Raw genomic sequence first — 19,388 nt, 5'->3', positions numbered from 1 at the left:
CAGAGAAACCAAGCATGACCACTTATGCCCGGTGAGCCCCGCACGCCTCCGCCTTCGGCCTAGGAAGGACATGCCGCAGGTCCGCTTTAAAGGTCCCCTACAGCCAGCGGAGGAAAAGTGCCACAGTGAAGGACAACCTCCTTTAAAACGGAGGGAAACTCTTCCTTAAACTTTTCCTTCTGAAAACAATTTTGGACTCGCAAAGAAAAGCTGCCGACAGCACAAACATGTCCACGTCCTCTTCACCCAAGACTTCCCAAGTGGAAACAACGCATGACCACAGCACGATGCTCTGAGGCAAGAAATGAACGCGGACCACCCGTGGAGCACAGACCTCGTCCAAACCGCGCCGAGCGCCCCGCTCACGTCCTCCTCCCGCTGCAGGCTCCCGCGTCGCATCGCCGCTGCCTTGGGTCCCGCCAGTTGGCAGCCGCCCTTCTCTTGATCTTCATCGCCTTGGCACCTTTTAAGACAACTGGTCAGTTTTGTTTTGTTTTGTTTTTTATGTATTTCCCCTACTTTGGGTTTGTCTGATGCATTTTTGGCAAGAACAAGCGGGAAGGGAGGCAGTGCCCTGCTCACAGCACCCTGTGTACAGGGACCACATGCCTCATTCCCCTGCCGGCAGACGCACAAACAACACCTCCCCACACAGGCCTTGTGCGGTTGGAGAGTGCTGCCTACCTGGCAGGCCTTGTGGTTGAATTTCCAAGTGTAAGTAGGAGCAGGCTTACCTGGAGCTCTTACAGCTAAGCTGCAGGGCCTCTCCTGGCACCACCTCTCCAAGGTCTGCGGGTGGGGACTGGGCCTCCAGAGATGCGCTGGCCGGGGCCTCTCTGTGCCCCTCCTCCATCTCACTCCCTCCGGCTCAGGAGGCACTGGAACTGTCACCAGCAGTTTTTGCATCTGGCGGTAGAGTGGGGAATAACACAGCTTGGCTTTAGTGGGAAATGTTTACTGGCCCTTGTGACTCAACGTGCGCATATACAAGAACACACCCACCGTGCATGGGGTCTCTTCTTTTAATGGGAAACACGGAAACCACACACTCAGAACACCCGTGCTCGTAGGGTGCAGACCCACGTCAGTACAGCCAGCAGGTGTGAAAAGACAGCTCAACATCTGATGTGTCCCCATGTCCGACACTGTCTCGGCGTACGCAGCGCAGCTGATGGGCCCATGCAAAGAGCAGGGGAAACTCACCAAAGCAGGTCATCAGCCCGAGCGCACACATGCTCAGGGACAAAACCCCGAGCATCCTCAGGGGCGGGTGACGGAGCGGGGCACGAGCATCGCTGGACCAAGCAGACGCACCGCCTGACAGCCACCTACAGCCGCACCGCCTGACAGCCACCTACAGCCGCATTTCAGTTGCTTTGTGTATGCACTTCTTCATCATTGAGAACTCAAATGAGAAGCTGAAGCAGCCTGGCAGAAGCTGGAAATGACAACATGTGTGTGGCACTTGTGGACTTCTTAAAATCTGTGATTTGTGTCAATTCTTTCCTGTTCTAAGTAAAAATTCACTCTCCTAATCTTGAATCATTTTTATTAGAATCCCTCCCTCCCTCTCAGTTGCCTAGCCTCTGCGTCCCACAAACCTGCTCCGCAACAGAAACGTTTCTAGTCCCCGAACCAGAAGCGATCACCAACTTGGGCGGTGGTGACGGACGTGTTCCGACGTGGGGAAGGCGTCTCCTCCAGGTCCCGGCTGGACGGCCGACGGCAGGGGCGCAGCCGCACCCGCAGCACTCAGCCTACCCCCATGGGTTCTAATAAGCACGTCAACATATCAGTTCACGTGGCCACACAACAGCTCTGCTCCAACGACAAGAGGAGGAAGCGGAGACTCGGGGAGGCTGTCACTTGCTCACAGCCGTACGACTTGAAGTGGCAGAGGTGGCTTTGCTCCGGGAACTCGGCTTCGGGTCCTGAACGCTGTAGCACGACGCTGCATCAGACCTGGTGCGGGAGACGGGGTCCGGCGACTGCCACCACTCTTCGCAGCCCCCGTAGCCACACTACACCACGTGAAGTTATAGTTCTCTCCACTAAAGGGCTGGAGCACGTCCCACACCCTCTGACTTGGGGTTTGGCTGTGGGACTTGCTTGGCCATGGAAGGTCAGCAGGTGTGACAGGACCAGAGATGTGCAAAGCACCCCAGGGACTGGGCTTCTTCTCCTGGGCACGTGCCACTGACACGCCCAGGCCAAACTGCTAGTCCCGGGAGGAAGATGACGAGCACACAGAACAGCCTGATCTACAAATTCACAAGCTAAAGGAACACTTCTCACTATTCCCTGCTGAGATGTGGAAGTGTTTGATACGCAGCATTATCGTGCAAACAGCTGACCACACAACCTGTGTCCCTGAACTCTTCTTGACTGCAAACTGACTGGCCTTACTAGACTGACATCAGTAGTCACCAATATACACGCGCACAATCAATCCCACAATTTATCAGCGGTTTAAGAATCTGACATATTCTGGTGGGGGGAGTTTAAAAAAAATGTACTGTATGTAAATCAAAGACATGCTGCATTCACTGAAAGACAACATTTATTTTGTTAAAGTCAAACAGGATGACCTGTCGAGAGATCAGTGGTGAGTGCTGAGCATGAAGTCTGTATACACTTGCCACGGTGGACGGCGGGATAAAAGCCACAGGTGACACCCCTGACGGAAATCTTGCTATACAGAGAGCCCCACACCTGAGCTACAACAGAGGGTGAGGAATCGGCCACCACCTAGGAATGCCAAGGGCAGAACATTAGCACCAGATTGTATATACTTATACTGTGGCATAGAAAAACAAAGTTATGTACATTGACTCAGCAGAATCTTTGGGTCCCCGCTAACCAGACATTTAGGATGCAGACAGGGAAACAGACAGGACCGTTGTGATAATACGTGCTTCCCTAAAGAACAGAGCACTGTGTATTGCTACAAAGAGGAGAAAGTTCTCAAAAGACACCAAAGGCCGGATACAGACACACAAGTTCTACTTCCACATTATATCGACATAGCAAAACGATCACAATACTGTAAGTGGGGGGAGAATCAGAGATAAAAGCTTTGTGTAAATTAAAAACAAAATACACTGAAATCACCACGGTTGTCTCCCCGAGGCAGGAAGCGGGTGTCGGTGGGCAGCCAGCTTTCCCTTTTCTGATGTGATCAGTCTTCACAGCCGGTGACCACTCCAGGTGGAAAAGGAAGAGGACACTTCATTGGCAGAAGAGGCATTTTTCAAGTCAGAAATAGCTTAATAGGAATAAAAACTGTGGAAAGGCATCTCTGTCTTTGGCTTGGTGTGGGGCTGCCAAAGGAGTGTTTACCGCCTGCACTGCTGAAGCTGCGGTTTGGCCCCGTCTACGGGGCACACGGACAGCCACGCAGCAGCCTGGGAGTCCAGCTCGCCCCGTCTGCCTCCCCTAGGGTGGACGAGCGTCCTTTAAGATGTGTGTGTGTCTGTTTTGGTAAGGAAGCAGTCACTGCTGACAAAGGGACAGCTCCACCTGCTGGAAAAGTTCTTTCATGGAGCTAACAGGAAATGAGCCATAAAATGACCCCTCCTGTCAAACCAATGTCCAAACATCACCTCGATGTGAAGTTCTCCTAGGCTCTTCTCCCGCCGTTAACCATGCATCTAACAAGGCAGGCATTGCGAGGACACACACCAGGTCCTCAGCGAACGGGGAGAAGAAGTAGGGAGGTTGTGAGCAAGCCACGGTGGGGTGAACAGCTTTTCGTGTGCTCCCTTGCCATGCACACACATACGTCCTCTTTGGTGAAGTCTCTATTTAGATCCTTTGCCACGTTTTCACTGGGCTGTTTGTCTTCTTACTGTTAAGTCTGAGAATTCTTTATACATTCTGGATACAAATTGTCTGTCACGTACACGATTTGCAGATATCTTCCCCTGGCCTGTGACTTGTTCACTGGAAAATGACAACACGAGTGTTTTCTGTTGTTGTTTTAAGGAATCTTGCAATTTCAACCAATAAAAAGGGTACAGAACCTGTGAATTCTCTGGCAGAAAAAGATCAGGTTTACATGTTGTATAGTCCACCAGGACCTCTGAAAAACCAGAGGCAAGGCTCTTACAAGTAAAAGGAATGTGGCCCTTGCGGCCCGGTAACAGACCGAGAGAGGCAGAGAGAGAGAAGTTTCCAGCTACCATTAGTGACTCTACACACACGGAGAGAGTCATTTGCGAAGTACGCCGTTAGTCCTGCAAAACAAATATGCAGGAAGCGTGTTACTGGCAGACACACTTTCAACCCACGTAACTTCACTGTGCAGGAAACTGTCATTTGCACCGCGACGTCAGATGACAAGGACTAAAGCTGTCTGCTCCGTGCGCGGGTTAAAGCAGGCACGCCACCTGTTCCAGCGTGACTTCACAGTGAGGGCAGCCAACACGTCGGCTGCTGGTTTCACCGCTGGGTTTTAATCACTTGGAAACCAGTCACCTTCCTAACATGCTGATTATCCTCGCCGTCATGTTCATGGCTTTTGCTGGGACACAGGTCATCACTATATGACAGACACAATGGATGCTCAACCCTTCTGGACGAACAGCAAAGCACAACAGCCCGGGTGAGTTCACAGGTGAGTCACAGGAGGGCACGTGCACCAGGCTTCCCCTCTCACGCACCTTCCTAGGCTCACCCGGTTGCCCCCCAAGGTGGGGGGTTTCAGTGCGCGAGGATGGGAGGCAGGGCAGACCGGCCGCCGGCGGGGGCCCCGTGTGTGCCCCACAGGCCCAGCGCCCCCGCTGTGTGCGGGAGCTCACCCTGCACCGAAGCCCGGCCCCGCATGTGGCTGCTTAAAGGGAGCAGCTGGCAGGGAGCTGCTCTGCTCAGCATTCAGGCGGGAAACTGCAACATGACATACATCACGGCAAACGGAAACGCACAAGTTACTGCCCTCCTGACGCTATGGGGGGGGAGGTCTCTCTACAGGACACAAACACAGGCTGGGGTGTGGCTCGCGTCCCCAGGGCCAGAGCTGGAAGGCCCAGCTTCCATCCCCGCCAGGGAGGCCCCTCATTTGCCTCTGTCGGGCTGCAGGCTGTCCCACAAGCACCGCAGCTGCTCCTCGCCCAGGTGGATCTTGTCCTCCAGCTCCCGCTGCTCGATGGTGAGGGCCGACTTCATCTTCACAAAGTGCTCGTAGTCCGCCAGGCCCTCCTCGCTGAGGTAGCCGGCCAGGATGCTGAACACGACGCCCTCCCGGCGGTCCAGGTTCTCCTTCAGCTCCTTGGCATCCTCGTGCTGCTGGATCAGGACCCGCTGCTTCTCGAGCAGGGATTGCTGCAGAGAGAGGCAGGCAAGCCCACTGAGGAGCCGGCAAAAGCAGGGGCTCCGGCCGGTGACCCGACAACGCCCAGCCCTCGGTGGCCAGTCCAGCAGAGACCCTGACGCCACCCAACCTGGCAACCAGAGGTTTGATGGGGTGTGGCCCGAAGGCACCCTGCAGCTGTCGCAGGCTCCCCCCACCCCCGAGCCCTGAGCTCCACTCCCCACCTCCGCCGCCTTGAAGGGCTCACGGAAACAGCCGCGCCGGACAGGAGAGTCACCGGGGCTACGTGCTACCAAACTAGGAGATGCTCAGATGGTATGAAGGACTTAGGGATCCTACGGGTGATAACTCTACAGCACAGCTGGCAAAAGGAACAGACTCTACAGAAATTCCAGGGCAGGATTTCTCAACCCTTCCGGCAGACGGAGACGCGGCCGGCGAGCGGACCTACAGGAGAGGACGCGTGAGGGAGCAGGGCTGCGGGGTAGCTCCTCTCGCTCCTTACAAGGGTCCTGCTCTGGGGGACACCGATGACCCCACTTCCAGAACATGGTGCTCACCATGGCTCTCTGCCCATGGAGCACACCCCGACTTTGCCTGCACTCTCCGACTTTAATGAAAAGACAAGGAGGTGAGTGCATTGCGTATCTTCAAGGGCCGCCTGGTGGAGGCCAGGGAGTCCTTTCCTGCGCGTGAGTGTCTGACGCCGCAGAGCCCTGGTTTTTCTGCCACTCTGTGACCTGGCGGTGGGTGCTTACCCACGGCTGCAAGCGAGCTTCCAGGAGGCGGCGGCCTTGCTTTGCAAAGTGCCCCCACACACAGAGACCTCAGGAAAGAAGAGCTGCTCTGAAACCGTGGCCAGAAACAGAAACTGCTCCTGGGTGCTGCTATGGGACGTGCCCGGGCTGTGCCACCTTTCAGGGTATCCCACCCACTTCTGTGGGCCAACTGGACCTGCAGGTGCTCGTGAAACAAAGATAACGGTGGCGAGAGACAAGACAGAGCCAAGCAGTTCCAACCCAGGGGGAAACAGACCTTACCAGATTCTAGAAATGTGGGTCAGGCTATTAAAGTCAGTTGGGCTCACCCGGACCAGAAGCCGCTGAGAACGGAGGGAGGGCTTCCCGTGTCCGCGTCAGCCCACTTGTTCATTTCTAACTGCAAAGACAGGGGAAGCCTTCTTTCTAAAGCCTGACTCCACGTCTTTTAACTCGTTCGCATGTCTGTGTCTGAAAACGTCCACTTCCCCAAGCCTAGGCCGAGATTTTCATCCAGTGCCAGCCACACTGGAGACCGGGCCACCGAGCCACACCTGGACGCAGCGGTGGGACATTCCCTTCGGGGTCCAGGAGGGTGAAGCTGCATCAGCCAAGCACAGCCAAGGGGCGTAAGAGCCTGTCTGCTCCTCATCTCTGAAGTGGACCCCTAGGGATGCAGCGAGGGCTGTGCAGCCCGGTCCCCAGGAGGACCACGGGTGTGGTCCCTGCTGTGCGATTCCTTCTGTCTCCCCCACGTTCTAAGTAAGCCTTTGTCGGTCCCAAGTACAGGGAGGGAAAGATGAGCTGAGGGGCAAAGCCAATGCTGCTTCTTCATTTAAATCAGTACTTGAGAATTTAGTATTTCAATGATGTACAAATAAGTCTCTTCCTCGTTCACGTTCCTTCCCTCAGTTCTTTCAGATAAATCTGGCAAAGACGGCAAAAACAGCAAAGTGGAATATGAGCTTAACCCAGAGGGGATCAGAGTCCAAAGCCCCAGTTACTTTTTACACTCTTATATAGTATGTTCAATGACAGTTGTAATTACCCGGCCAAGCACAGAAAACCACCATCCCAAAAGCCACACTACAAGGTCCTTCTACATAACCTGAAACCACTCTCCCCTGCAGTCCTAGGGGAGGGGTGCCTTTCGGGCTCCACTTTTAGAGACTGTAACATGCCTTATTCATGATAAAGGTGATCATTTTGAAGGCCCTGCGCCAAGAAGCAAACTAGATGTATTAGTGCTTTCCGACCTACGAAGTAAGCCCGTCAGGGAGATGTTACCTTCCACGTGAGAAACTGATAGCCTGACCCACCAAGACGTGTGTCTAGCTGCACACGCGGAAAGAGAGGAGAGGAGAGGAGAAAACGGAGGCCAGCTTTCCTGAGACTCTTTCTGGCCTGCCCTCTGCCCTCTTGCTGCGTCACAGCAGCAACGGTCGTCACCGTCACCACTGAGCTGACGGCGTGTCAGGGAGTGGGCGACCTCCCCTTACACACTTACCCGTGGTGAGGAAAAAGGAGGAGACAAATACTAGGAACCATCGTGCGAAGGTACAAAAAAGATGTCAAGTCCCCCACAAGCTCACAGCGGCCCCTCAACTGGAGAGGGAGGGAGCCCCCTACATGTCAACAGCTCCCCAGGCGCTGGGCCCGCCGGCCCAGGACGGGCGACGCCCCGCAGCCGCGTCCGCGCGCACCTACCCGGTCTCCGGGGGGCGTGCTGTCGTCCAGGCTGTTGAGGGCGTTTTCCACCCGCGCCAGGCGGCCGGACAGCGACAGCAGCAGGTTCACCACTTTGTCCAGGTCCCCGATGAACATGCGGAACTTGTCGAACTCGTTGGGCTTGCAGACCTCCTTGGCGAGCGCCTCCACCTCGTCCCCGAGCGCGCTGTTGGCCTGGATGTCCTCCAGCAGGCTCTGCCGGGCCTCACGCAGCACGTGCAGCTTGCGGCCGATGCTCTCGATGAGCTCCTGCTGCGGGCACAGGGCGGCAGGCACGCGTTAGGGCCGCCGCCAACCCGGGGGTCAGATCGCCGCATCCGGGATCTGCGAGCGACCCAGCGGAACCTGCGTGAGACCTTGCTCTGCATCCTCAAGTGACAGGATCTCTAAGACTAGGGGGAGGATAATGACTCCCTGTTTAACCATGGGTGTTTCCTTTAGGTGTGAAACAGAACCCTCTTCTCCTCCCGGTACTGCCCTAGCAGACGAGGCAGGAGTTGGCCCCTCGGGGCTCCTCACCGTAAACCCCACGGCAACCTCTGTGTCTGCAAGGACCCTCAGGCCTCCGTGATACTTTGTGCTTCATTCTTTGCAAGTTCCCAATGTGCAGACTCATACCCCCAGAAGTTGCCGAGTCTTACATCTGGTACTGAACTCCAGGATTAGAAAGTGTCCTCTACGCAGAATTAGCAATTAAACATTACGACAAATAAAGAGTATCAGTGAACTCAAGAGTCTTTTAGGATAAACTGCCGATCTCAACATGATCCACACTGCAAATAAATGGCGAATCTGTTTCAATGCAGTAAAATGTACACACTGTAACAGTTACCATTTCACAGCCTGCTGTCCTGTGGCACCAGGTGCATTCACGTGCCTCTTCAGCCAGCACCACCATCCACCTCCACATCTTTTTCACCTTCCAATACTGCAACTGTGACCATTAAACACCAGCTCCCCATTCCTTGCTCCTACCAGGCCTCTAAAGGATTAATTTGTAGAGAGTAAAAATGAACACATACAAGACCTTTAAATCAGCCCCCATCCTGAAGTGAGGCGGCACCATATGGTCTCATTTGAGGGGCAGACAAAGCAGATTATCTGTCTCCTCTGTCATTACATATGAGAAAAACTAAAGGGACAGTTCCAAGGGAGGACAGCCGGTAAGCCGTCGTCCAGAAAAGCCCTTTTCTCACGCTGACGGATGGCTTTCTGCCCTAAATGCACCGACAGTGGACTCAGCACGTTGCCTGCCTGCGCACAGTCACAGAGGAGGAGCCACTGCCCTTTCGGGAACTCCGCTGCCACCAGCCCTGCGCGAGATCTGCTCGACTAACCCTGTCTTGTGTCCATGGACACAGCAGATCAGGGTTTACGAGGCCGACACATCACTGGGCGAGCCCACAGGAAGAGGGCTGAAAATTCAAACAGTGCTCAGCTTCACACACCAAAGGAAGATTAAGCAATTCATGGGAACGTTCAAGCCTGATCAGGAGTCTGAAGGTCACTCTGTTAGAATGAACAACACACTTTCACATTCCGTGTACCGTGGGAACAGTACAAGCCGTCACCCCTTCTCTGGGGCAGTTTCCAGACTCAGACCCTAGACGGGGCCCGCAGGGCTCAGTGGAGAGGAGGCGCAGTCGCCCCACCTCCAGGAGTGAGGCGGGACACACGAAGGCCCCACGTGCACAGCGCGGAGCCCATGCTCGTCCTTCAGCCAGGGCTGTCCCCAGCGCTAACCACCAGGGTGCAAATGCAGGAGGAGAAGCTGCTCTGAGTTCACTGCCCCCATTTAGGTCAGAACTGCCCCATCCCAGTGACTATTTGGGCAGGAGAAAAAAAAAAAAAAATCAAACCACCTTGGGAGACCCACTGAACCACATCACGGTACCTGCTCACGTGTCATCACTGTCTCAGGAATATGCTTTGAGAGAGGATGTCCATCTAGTATTTATGGACCAAAAAAGGTCCACGAATGTAGAAGGCGTGAGCTCTCAATGGGATGCTGCCTCCCCTTGGTTCAGTCTGCCTGGGGGTTATCAGGATGTCTGGCTACCCGGCAGACTAAAATGGTAACAGGATAGCCACCCTCACTGCTGATTAACCGGCAAGGTTTTTCTCTCCAAAAAGACCACGTGGAATTTATAAACTGCTTTTGGCTTTCCCAGCTCAGGAGGTCAAAGCACTTTCTTCCCTTGGGAATTGAAAACCGTATGCATCCAGATCGCGCTGACATTTCCGCTCAGAGTGTGAGAGCCCGCATGCTGGCGCTCGCGTATCTGTGCGTCGGCTTAGCTACCTGCCTGGGAAGACCACTGAAGTCAACCTCAAATCCCACAGCGGAGAAGGCAGCCCTAGTTGAGGAATTCATTACTTGAGGGAAAAGCACAGACTAGATGACGGGGATGGAGAACTTCCCAAATTCTTAGCCTGGCTCCAGCCCTAACCTGAGTGAAGGACTCAAGCATTTAGGAGACTGGACGGATGAGGAGCTCTACTCAGCATTATTGGCAACTTTCCAGTTTCACCTTTCTTCAGCAATCATCGTCACGAGGACTTCATGCTGGTGCAGGAAGAGCTGCCTTCAGCACCCACAGTACAAAGCTGGGCTACCTTGAAACCGAGCTCTCTGGAAGGAGTCCCAGTTCCTTTTCTGATTCCTTACTGCCCTGCACAGATGTTTACTACAAACTCCTTCCCCTCCTTCCTCAAAGGGTCATTATGTGAAGTGCAGATGCTGGCTCTGAAAGACGCTGAGAGGACACCTGGCCTTCCTTGTGTCATGTTCCACTGGCCCCCAGAATCACTCACTGCATCCCTGCGTGGGGGCTTCCGTGCTCCTAAAACGGGGTCACCTGAAGGGAAACTTGGCTGTGTGACCACCAGTGACTGCGATCACGACAGCAGAGGTGCCCCCGGAAGCGTCCAGCGCACGGGGCTTTAGGGGGTCTTGCTGTTTTCCCGTCAAGTGACCGATCGAGTTCTCCCAAGCGCACCTGCTCGGCACTCTGTCCCCCTGTGCCCCCGCACACTCCGTGAGCACATGACAGCGCCGACCTGTGGGCACTGGGAGGAGGGAGCTCAGACAAGGTGCACTAGCCGAAGAGCAGGATTAATGAGTCACAGGCACCACAGAGAACTGCGATTTGCAGCATCTGCTGCTTACGGCGAACCTGCCCGAAGTAAGCTGACTTGAGCTAGAAATGTCAAATCAGCTTAAGAATTTAATCATGGGGATGGGTCATCAGGAGGGCACGCTCACGGGACTCACCTTAAATCGTCTACGGCCAGGCGGTGTCCAGCATCCCCTGCCCCCAAGGAAATCGGAAAAGGTGCCAGACAGAATAAGGCAGGCGGTACCAAGGCCGCCACTTCCCAAATTCGTTACATCACCGGAAACAGGCATGTTGTGAAGAACACAGTTCTTTGCATCTCAGGTGGAGACTGAATTAAAGTTGTCCAAACTGTACATTTTTTCTAGCTTTATGAGAATAATTGAAAACTTCCTTAAAACTTATTTAAGAATATGGAAAACACAACCAGAAGCAAGCAAATGGTACTGTGCCAGATACGGGGGCCTTTCAAAGTCCCAGGACCAAAAAACTCTCACTCTTCCTTTCCATTTTGAGTTAAAAAAAAAAAAAAAAAAGATACTGTTTCCTAAACTGAAAGTAATTTTCTTCTATGCGTGGGTCATGATATTTCTTCTGGAACACATCTGTCTATCATATTTGAAGCCAACGAATGGCATTTTTTTTAACCACCTCTGACACTGAAGGAAACTTTCAACAGAATCCTTTACAAAAGTCTTGTCCAAACCCTTTTCTAAAGTGCTAAGCACACAGAAAGTCTTCACAAAATGCTGGTTCCCTCCTTTTGGCTTTCTGGTACTGACTGTGTGCAGGCACCCTCAGAGCCCTGGTATAAACAGCACATGCCATCATCCGAAAATCACTTTCTTTAGCAATTTTGTTGTCCCTTTACGCCAAGTCCTTCTGGTAAAAAAACAGGTAATCACACCTGGATGTCACAGGTCTGGCCTGCTGACATGCCATGAAGATTTAAAGTTCCTCCGGGAGTAATGACACATTGGCACTGACAGCAATCACTGTCCCTACCGTGACCTCATGGCTCCACACTATTTCATCCTGACCGCATTTCCAATCTTCCCTCTTCCTTGTCCACAGAGGTCCTGCCACTGGCCTCTGCTGCTTCTCCAACATGCCGTGAAGCTCCTACCCCGGGGCCTTTGCACTTGCTGTCCCCCTCATCCCTGGGCACAACCAGACATCCCCAACTCCAGGCCTCTGTTCCATCATCAGCTCATCAGAGCCCTCTCTGTAACCATACTCCACCTCTCTTTACTCTTTCACTCTGATTTAAATTCCTCTCTGCCCGACCTATTACATCAAAGGCTGGCAAACTTTTTCTGTACAGGGCCGGACAGTGAGTATTGTAGACTTGACAGGCCATTTTACAGTCACTGCCGCGACTACGCAACACTACTGCTGTGGTGCACAAGTCAGAGGCCGTGTGTAATCGAATGAACGTGGCTGTGTTACAATAAAACTTTACTCACAAAAGTAGGTGGGGGGCCGGGATTGGCCCACGGTCCCTGTGCTGTATGTCGGTTTTTGTGCTGGCTGTCCACCTCCTCTGTAAGCACATCAGCACCTTCAGGGAAGGAGGGGCTCTGTTCTGTTTTGTCTACTGCCATTTGCCCAAGTCCCTGGACGAGTTTTTGGAGTTGAACAAATGATGTTTTTGGTTGACAAAGAACTTGACAATCCACGGTAGGATTTAAGATCATCTCATTACAGGTATTTGATATTCAAAGAGGACATGTGCCTTGCTGAAAGTCACACAGTTAAGGGTTTCAGGGGTGGTAGAAGGGACGTATCAGCTGATCTTAAAATGAAAGAGAACGGTGCCCACTTAACGAATCTGACATTGGATCTCATTGCAAAGAGACAGCACAGAGACCCTGGTGGAGAGGCCCAATCTTAGAACAGAAGCTTCACCCACAGAATGCAGTTTGGTGCAGCCACTGTGGAAAACAGTACGGAGAGTCCTCAAAAGACTAGGAGTAGACTTAACATATGACCCAGGAATCCCACTCCTGGGCATATATCCAGAAGGAACTCTACTTCAAAAAGACACCTGCACCTCAATGTTCATAGCAGCACTATTTACAATAGCCAAGACATGGAAACAGCGTAAATGTCCATCGACAGATGACTGGATAAAGAAGAAGTGGTATATTTATACAATGGAATACTACTCAGCCATAAAAACTGACAACATAACGCCATTTGCAGCAACATGGATGTTCCTGGAGAACGTCATTCTAAGTGAAGTAAGCCAGAAAGAGAAAGAAAAATACCATATGAGATCGCTCATGTGTGGAATCTTAAAAAAAAAAAAAAAAAAGAACATAAATACAAAACAGAAACAGACTCACAGACATAGAATACAAACTTGTGGTTGCCAAGGGGACGTGGGATGGGAAGGGACAGAGTGGGATTTCAAAATGTAGAATAGATAAACGAGATTATACTGTATAGCACAAGGAAATATATACAAGATCTTGTGGTAGGTCACAGAGAAAAAAAATGTGAAAATGAATACATGTATGTTCATGTATAACTAAAAAATTGTGCTCTACTCCGGAATTAGACACAACATTGTAAAATGACTATAACTCAATTAAAAAAAAAAAAAAAGCAACATGAGAGGGGAAAGAAAAAAAAAAAAAAAAAAAGACTCACCCACAAAGCACTGGACGTGCAGGCCCAGACATCAGCATCCTGCATACAAGCCCAACACAGAGGCCGCCCGCCCCGCGGCGCAGGGCCCAGGCTGGGGGTGGAGCCGGTGCTGCCCCCCTGCCCGCCCGCCTGGGAGCCAGCGCACTCTCGTTTCAAATTCCACCTTCCTTACCTTCTTCACGGAGAGGTCGTGGTCCAAGCCGCTGCCTGACTCCTCTTCGGGCTCCTGCTGCTCCTGCAGGCCCTTCATCTTAATCAGCAGCTCTGCCTTGGGGGCGGATGTGCTGTAGTAGGCGGAACTGGTGGCCAGGGACACGGCCGCCGGCACACTCGGCTCCTCCTTCCTGGGTCAAAAACCACGAGAACGTCAGTCAGCCCTGATCGTGACCATGGTGCTCTAACGGCAGGACGCCAGCCAGGGGTAGAAGGCAGCAAAGCGGGGAAGAGTAGGTGAGCACGTCAGAACTAAACACCCGGCCGAATGGGTTCTCCAGGGCCCCGCCTGGGAGGGAGGGTTTTCACCAGGAACCTGAGGTCTACAGGGAGTCATGAGCTGCTATCTGTGAGCGGGGCCACGGGCGCCAAGTTCAACGTGCACCTTTGTACCCGCAGCCACATGCGCCGCCCCCTGCGGTGGCCCAGCCAGGCCCATTTCTCCTCTGCTGCTGTGTTTCACTGGGCCTCTGGCCCACTGTCAACCAGTGATGCTTCTGGAGACCGTGTACGTCCACAGGAGATGTGACCAGGCACACCTCTGCGGGCAGACGACTCAGTGACAGAGGCTGGAAAGTGCTCGCTGCCGAACCACTTAAAGCCAGGTCTTCCCCTCAGCTGAACCAACAACAACAAGAGCCTCTTTCATAAACAGACACTCAGGAGCCTGAACTTTCACTCCTCCTGGGACGGGCTCCTTAACCGCAGCACTGGTGACATGCGGGGCTGCACCGTTCTCTGTTGGGGGGCCATCCTGAGCACCGTGGGACGGCGAGTCGCACCCCTGGTCCCCACCCAGACAGATGCCAGGAGCCCCTCTCCCAGTCGTGACAACCAGAATTGTACCCGGATGTTGCCGACAGCCCCTGGGGGGAGCACGCTTCCGGCTGAGAACCACTGCCCAAGAGAGGAGCCCTGAGGGCATCACCCGAACGTGCTGGCCTCCAGCTGCAGCATTTTCACACCTCTGCCAGGTGCTGAAGAGCGGGGCCTTTCGCACCTTAGCCTCCCTTTCGGGAGGGTCACAGAGGAGCCAGGAATGGCTAAGCACCAGGCAGTCCTCACGGAACCCTGTCCCCAGAGAGCAATCACAACAACCAATAGACAGACATGCCCCTGGTCCTCGTAACCCAGGGGGCGTGGGGCAGAACATGCCCAGCGCAAGGCAGGACCAGGGACAGCGTGTACTCACTTCTCCTCCGTGCTTCTGGGAGACGGGATTTTGGGGAGCAGCTTCCTCCGCTGCTGGGCTTCCTCCAAGAGGTGCTCGTCCTTGGGGAAGATGCCTTCCATCAGGTCCATGGTGGTCTTGATCTTCACGCTGGGGTCCAGGATCTCGGCCAGGGACCTATCCTTGCCCGCGATCTCGCGGGCCAGCTCCTCCGACTTGAGGTCCTCGGCAGTCCTCTCTTTGGCCTTCACGTAGCCCAGAGCCGGCGGGGAGGCCCGGCTGTCCTTGGCAGGGGGCGCCGGGGCACCGGGGGCCGGGGGCTTGGCGCCCTGGCGGCTGTACAGGCAGAAGCGTGAGTAAGACTGCTCCGACGTGCTCAGCGTCTTGATCTGGTCGCGCTCCAGCCCACTGGGCAGCGCGGGCGGCTCCGGGGCGCGGGCCAGGCCCTGGCGGCTCTCCTTCTCGGGCTGGCTCTCCGAGTGCACGATCTTGACGGGCACCATCTTCACCGTGGTGTTGTTGTCCATCACCCGCTCGATTCTGCAAGGAGAAGGGCCGTCAGCTGAGGACGCTCTGCACCCGGGCACAGCCGGAGTGAGAAATCGCCAGAGCGATTGGCTGGTCCCCATGCGTCCCCTTGCAGGCCACGGGGAGCCAACCCAGCAAAGGGAGCCTCCGGTCACACAACCGGGACGGGGGACGAGGTCCGGAGTGCCTGCTGCCCCACCTCAGTCTGCTGACCCTCGTGGGTGTCCAGGTGCCCTTCTGTTTCCAAAGAGGCACCCGCACACCTACAGGGGCCAGAAGGTGCATCCAGGGGCTGACCGGCACACAGGAGGGCGGGCTCACGTTCTCCTGCTCTTAGGTCAGCGGCAGAGCCGGTGTTAACAAGCCCACTCAGTGACATGTTCTTGTTAAGAAACCCTGCGGTGGACAGGCCTATTTCACAGAACCTCATCAGTGCCTTGGCCAGCGTCTCGCAAAGCCGAGTGCCCACGTGGTTCTCCAGGTGGCCGAGGACTCCCGTGGGGTGGCTGTGATCTGAGTGGACACTGAGCCCCCGGCCCAACAGGAAGTGTCCTCAGAGGCTTGCCCCACTGCCTGCCACTGGCCCTGCACTTCGGGGCCCTTCGCATGGATCTCATGCCTGTGAGACCGGGATCCAGCAGCAAACATAGGACACACGACTTGTGTGTTTTCCTCAAGTGACTCGTGAAAAACACAGACTCCTTTTTTAAAACGAGTTTTTGGGTGAAAGGAGCGTCAGGGACACCTGGAGCACCCAGAGATCAGAGAAGGAAAATGGAAAGAAACGGCCTGGTGGAGGCACAGGGCTTGGTCCGGGACCCCGTGGACCAGGGCCACCAGGATGAAAATCTGTCTCGGATATTTTTAAAGGACAGACTGGAGAAAGAGCGCCCTCTGCTGGTGGTTGGAAGGGAAGGAAAAAACCAGCCGAAATTGAACAACCACAAACTCCCAACTTGTTTCTAACTCAGCCTGAGACCATTTCTACAATGACCCCCTGATGGACGTTAACTTTATGCAGCAGGAGTGATGTGAGGGTGCTCAACCGGGAAGGCTGTTTCTCCCTCTCTAAGTGGTGGCAGGGAACACAGGATGGTTCTTCCCTTGTTCAGAAGTGTGTGACATGCAGGCTAAAATGAAATAATCCTGTATTTCCTTCTCCCCTCCAGTAGAAACCAGTGAGAGCAGATGCGTTTATCTAGGTTTAATCATATATAGCCCGTTACGCCTTCCTGGTGGATAAATTTTAAAAGGCTGTAACTCTGCAGAGAGTACCACTGACATATGTGAAACGTCAGAAGGAAAATTCTGGCATCTCATCCAAGCAAGAACACACAAACAAGAAGCCCTCTCCATTCCATTCCTTTCATTCCGCGCTTAGAAGCCCTGATCACCAGTGAGTGGCTTTTAAAGTCAGCCTGTATTTGCACCCTCCACATCCCCCCAATTCATGGAGAAACTTGATTTCCAGCAAAGGAAGGCGTATCAGGAGAAAACAAAACAACCAAAACAACCCCTCCGCAGGCTGCCCTAGACTTCCCAACAAAGCATCTCTTTCTGAGCATCTGTAAGCACACACTCTCTCTCTTGAAACCTGTCCAGACTTTCTCATTCAGAAAGTCTGATGAAGTTCTTCTCCAAAATCAGGACAAAACACAGCAGACAAGACCTTACCGCAAGCAGATCTCCGCGGTTCCTACCGCAGAGGCAGGACCAGAAGGGACGGAGGACGTAGGGGTGCCGGCCCCGTCCACCTCTCCAGGCAGCGGCTCCTCTGCAGCAGTGACTCCGTCCAGGTGAGCTGCCCGCTGCCCACAGAGGCCCAGCCCCCGACAGCAAACAGTGCAGCCGGCTCCACTCACACACCCAGTCACAAGGGAGCCCTCAGCCTGCGTGCCATTCTGGGTCCAAGAAAGTACACTGCCCACTCAGGAGGTTCTTAAACAAAGACGCCCGAGGTGACGGTAACACTGCCCAAACGCCCCGAAGCAGCTCTCCTCGCCTCCTAAACCCAGAAACGGGCTTCAGGAAAACTCCTGGGAACGCTCTGGGAGCAATCAAATCCCTAACTCTGACAGATACTGCTGTGCACCATCTCCATTTGGTAGTAAAAACAAAAACCTTAAAATTTTGAAAGATTTACAAGTAAGCTTCCTGGTTTGGGGACAGGATTGGTGCACTTTTGCTGGGAGTGAATGACTACTGTGAAATTCCCTGCAGCTACAATGCTGCACTTGCTTCCTCGTCCGCATCCCTGCTGGGGCCGGGCAGCTAGGAGATGCTCAGAGGCCACCTGCTGAATTCGGGAAGGTGCGGTGCACCGACTCAGGCAGCTGCTCTGCACCCTGGCTGGTGCCCCAACAGGGGAATGAGAAGGAGAAAGAGATGGGACCGGGAGGGAGATGAGGTGGGAGTCCACTCGCTCAGGCCACCAGGAACTGCTAACACCCTCTAGGGACGGGGACATTTCATTCCGTACATTACGAGTGACTTCCTTGGCAGCAACTTCGAGGGTGGCGTGGCCACCATCTGCCTGACTATGCTCCCAAGAGGACACATGTGGAGTTAGGTCTGGACGCTGACCGCAATTCAGGCTCTCTACAAGGGCTTGTGCAGGGAGGGACACTGGTTAAAGATAACATCTATTGTCCCAAACATACTTGACAGGGCCACAAAATCGTGTGGATGCCTAAAGACGCCACCACTCAGTGCTGCCACAGGTATAACAGCTGCCTGGTGAAATCCACCTCAAACTCAGAGAAAAAACACCATGAGAATATCCACACTCACTTTGGGCAAGAGAAAGCAAAAAACACTACCCACCTCCTCCAGTTAACAGACGGCATCAGCACCGTGCAAGCAAGTGGCCATTTCTCAGCGGAGCTCACTGCACCCAGACCAGCTCCCGAAAACCGAGGGACCCAAGGCGGCTTGGCTGCAATGGTGTCACAACCTCTCCACACACACACACACAGACCACTTTATAGCCTCTCCTTCTGTTCAGAGCTTAACAATGTTACCAACTAAAAGGACCCCAAGGTGACACCTGCATTCTGAATGACACAGAGCAGATGAAGCTGCGGTTTTGATGCCACACTTGGAGACATGGGATGGTACCAGTAACATCTCCTCTCCACTGAGTTATCTTAAGTCCAAAAAAAAAAAAAAAATCCACAAGTCTAGAGGAGGGCGGCCCAACAGGACTCTCCGTGGGGATGGAAACAGCTGGCAGCTGCGCTGCCCAGTGCGGCACCACCAGCCCCATGGGACACAACGGGGGAACGGGTTTTATTCAATGTTCATTAACTTCCACTCGTATGGCCACTGTACTGGACAGTCCTGAGATGCAGGGCCACATACTTCCCTGCAGGGGGTGGTCCTGTGCACTGGAGGATGCTGCGTGGTGACCTGGCCTCTACCCACGAGATGACAGGAACAAAGGAGCCATCCCCACCCCCACCCCCACCAGCTGCGACAGCTGTAACACTGCAGACACTTCCGAGTGTCCCCTGGGGGCCAGAATCGCCCTCCCCCCGATTGAGAACCAGTGTTCTCAAGAATGAGAAGGAAATTCTCCCTTTATTCCATTCCTCAGCTCTGCAGGGGCACCCAGGGAGGAGGCGAGAGGTGAACGGTCAGCACTCCTGACTACTGGTCCCTGCCTGATGACATCTACCAACATCTCAGCAGGTACCACAGACACTTCCATGCCGGAACCTGACCACAGCACCATGGAATGTGATCCACTTTTCTTCTGCATGAAGGTATATGCCAGCTCAGCCTTTCCACATAAAAACATCTATAAAAAAGGAGTGTGGAAATACTGCACATTATGAGAAACACCAGTTTTGCTTGAAGGTCTCACGCTCAGGTTAAACTTGATTCTGATTGCAAACAGAAGGACCAACTGA

The 19,388-nt window shown here is 53.8% G+C and overlaps 1 protein-coding gene across 15 annotated transcripts in view; it reads right to left on the bottom strand.

The window, feature by feature from the left end:
• SHROOM2 (shroom family member 2) overlaps nt 1-19,388 on the bottom strand; it is a 547,407-nt gene that overhangs the window by 430,934 nt on the left and 97,085 nt on the right. For 11 of the 15 annotated variants that reach the window (XR_012504818.1, XR_012504820.1, XR_012504815.1 and 8 more), the window contains 5 exons: nt 14,971-15,489; nt 13,738-13,909; nt 7,774-8,046; nt 735-906; nt 335-463 (listed from right to left, as the gene is read on the bottom strand). Coding sequence is in view for 3 of the 15 variants with exons in the window: in XM_074359684.1 (XP_074215785.1) it covers nt 5,053-5,319; nt 7,774-8,046; nt 13,738-13,909; nt 14,971-15,489 (1,231 nt within the window). In the remaining 12 variants the exon portion in view is untranslated. Of the gene's footprint in view, nt 1-334; nt 464-734; nt 907-2,542; nt 5,320-7,773; nt 8,047-13,737; nt 13,910-14,970; nt 15,490-19,388 lie in introns of those variants that run through there. The other 4 variants (XM_074359684.1, XM_074359682.1, XR_012504817.1 and 1 more) reach the window with 3 other exon arrangements.

Source organism: Camelus bactrianus, chromosome X, assembly GCF_048773025.1.
Source record: "Camelus bactrianus isolate YW-2024 breed Bactrian camel chromosome X, ASM4877302v1, whole genome shotgun sequence".
NCBI classification, from domain to species: domain Eukaryota; kingdom Metazoa; phylum Chordata; class Mammalia; order Artiodactyla; family Camelidae; genus Camelus; species Camelus bactrianus.
The sequence above is the reverse complement of the archived record's forward strand: the minus strand, read 5'-3'. Positions and strand labels throughout refer to the sequence as shown.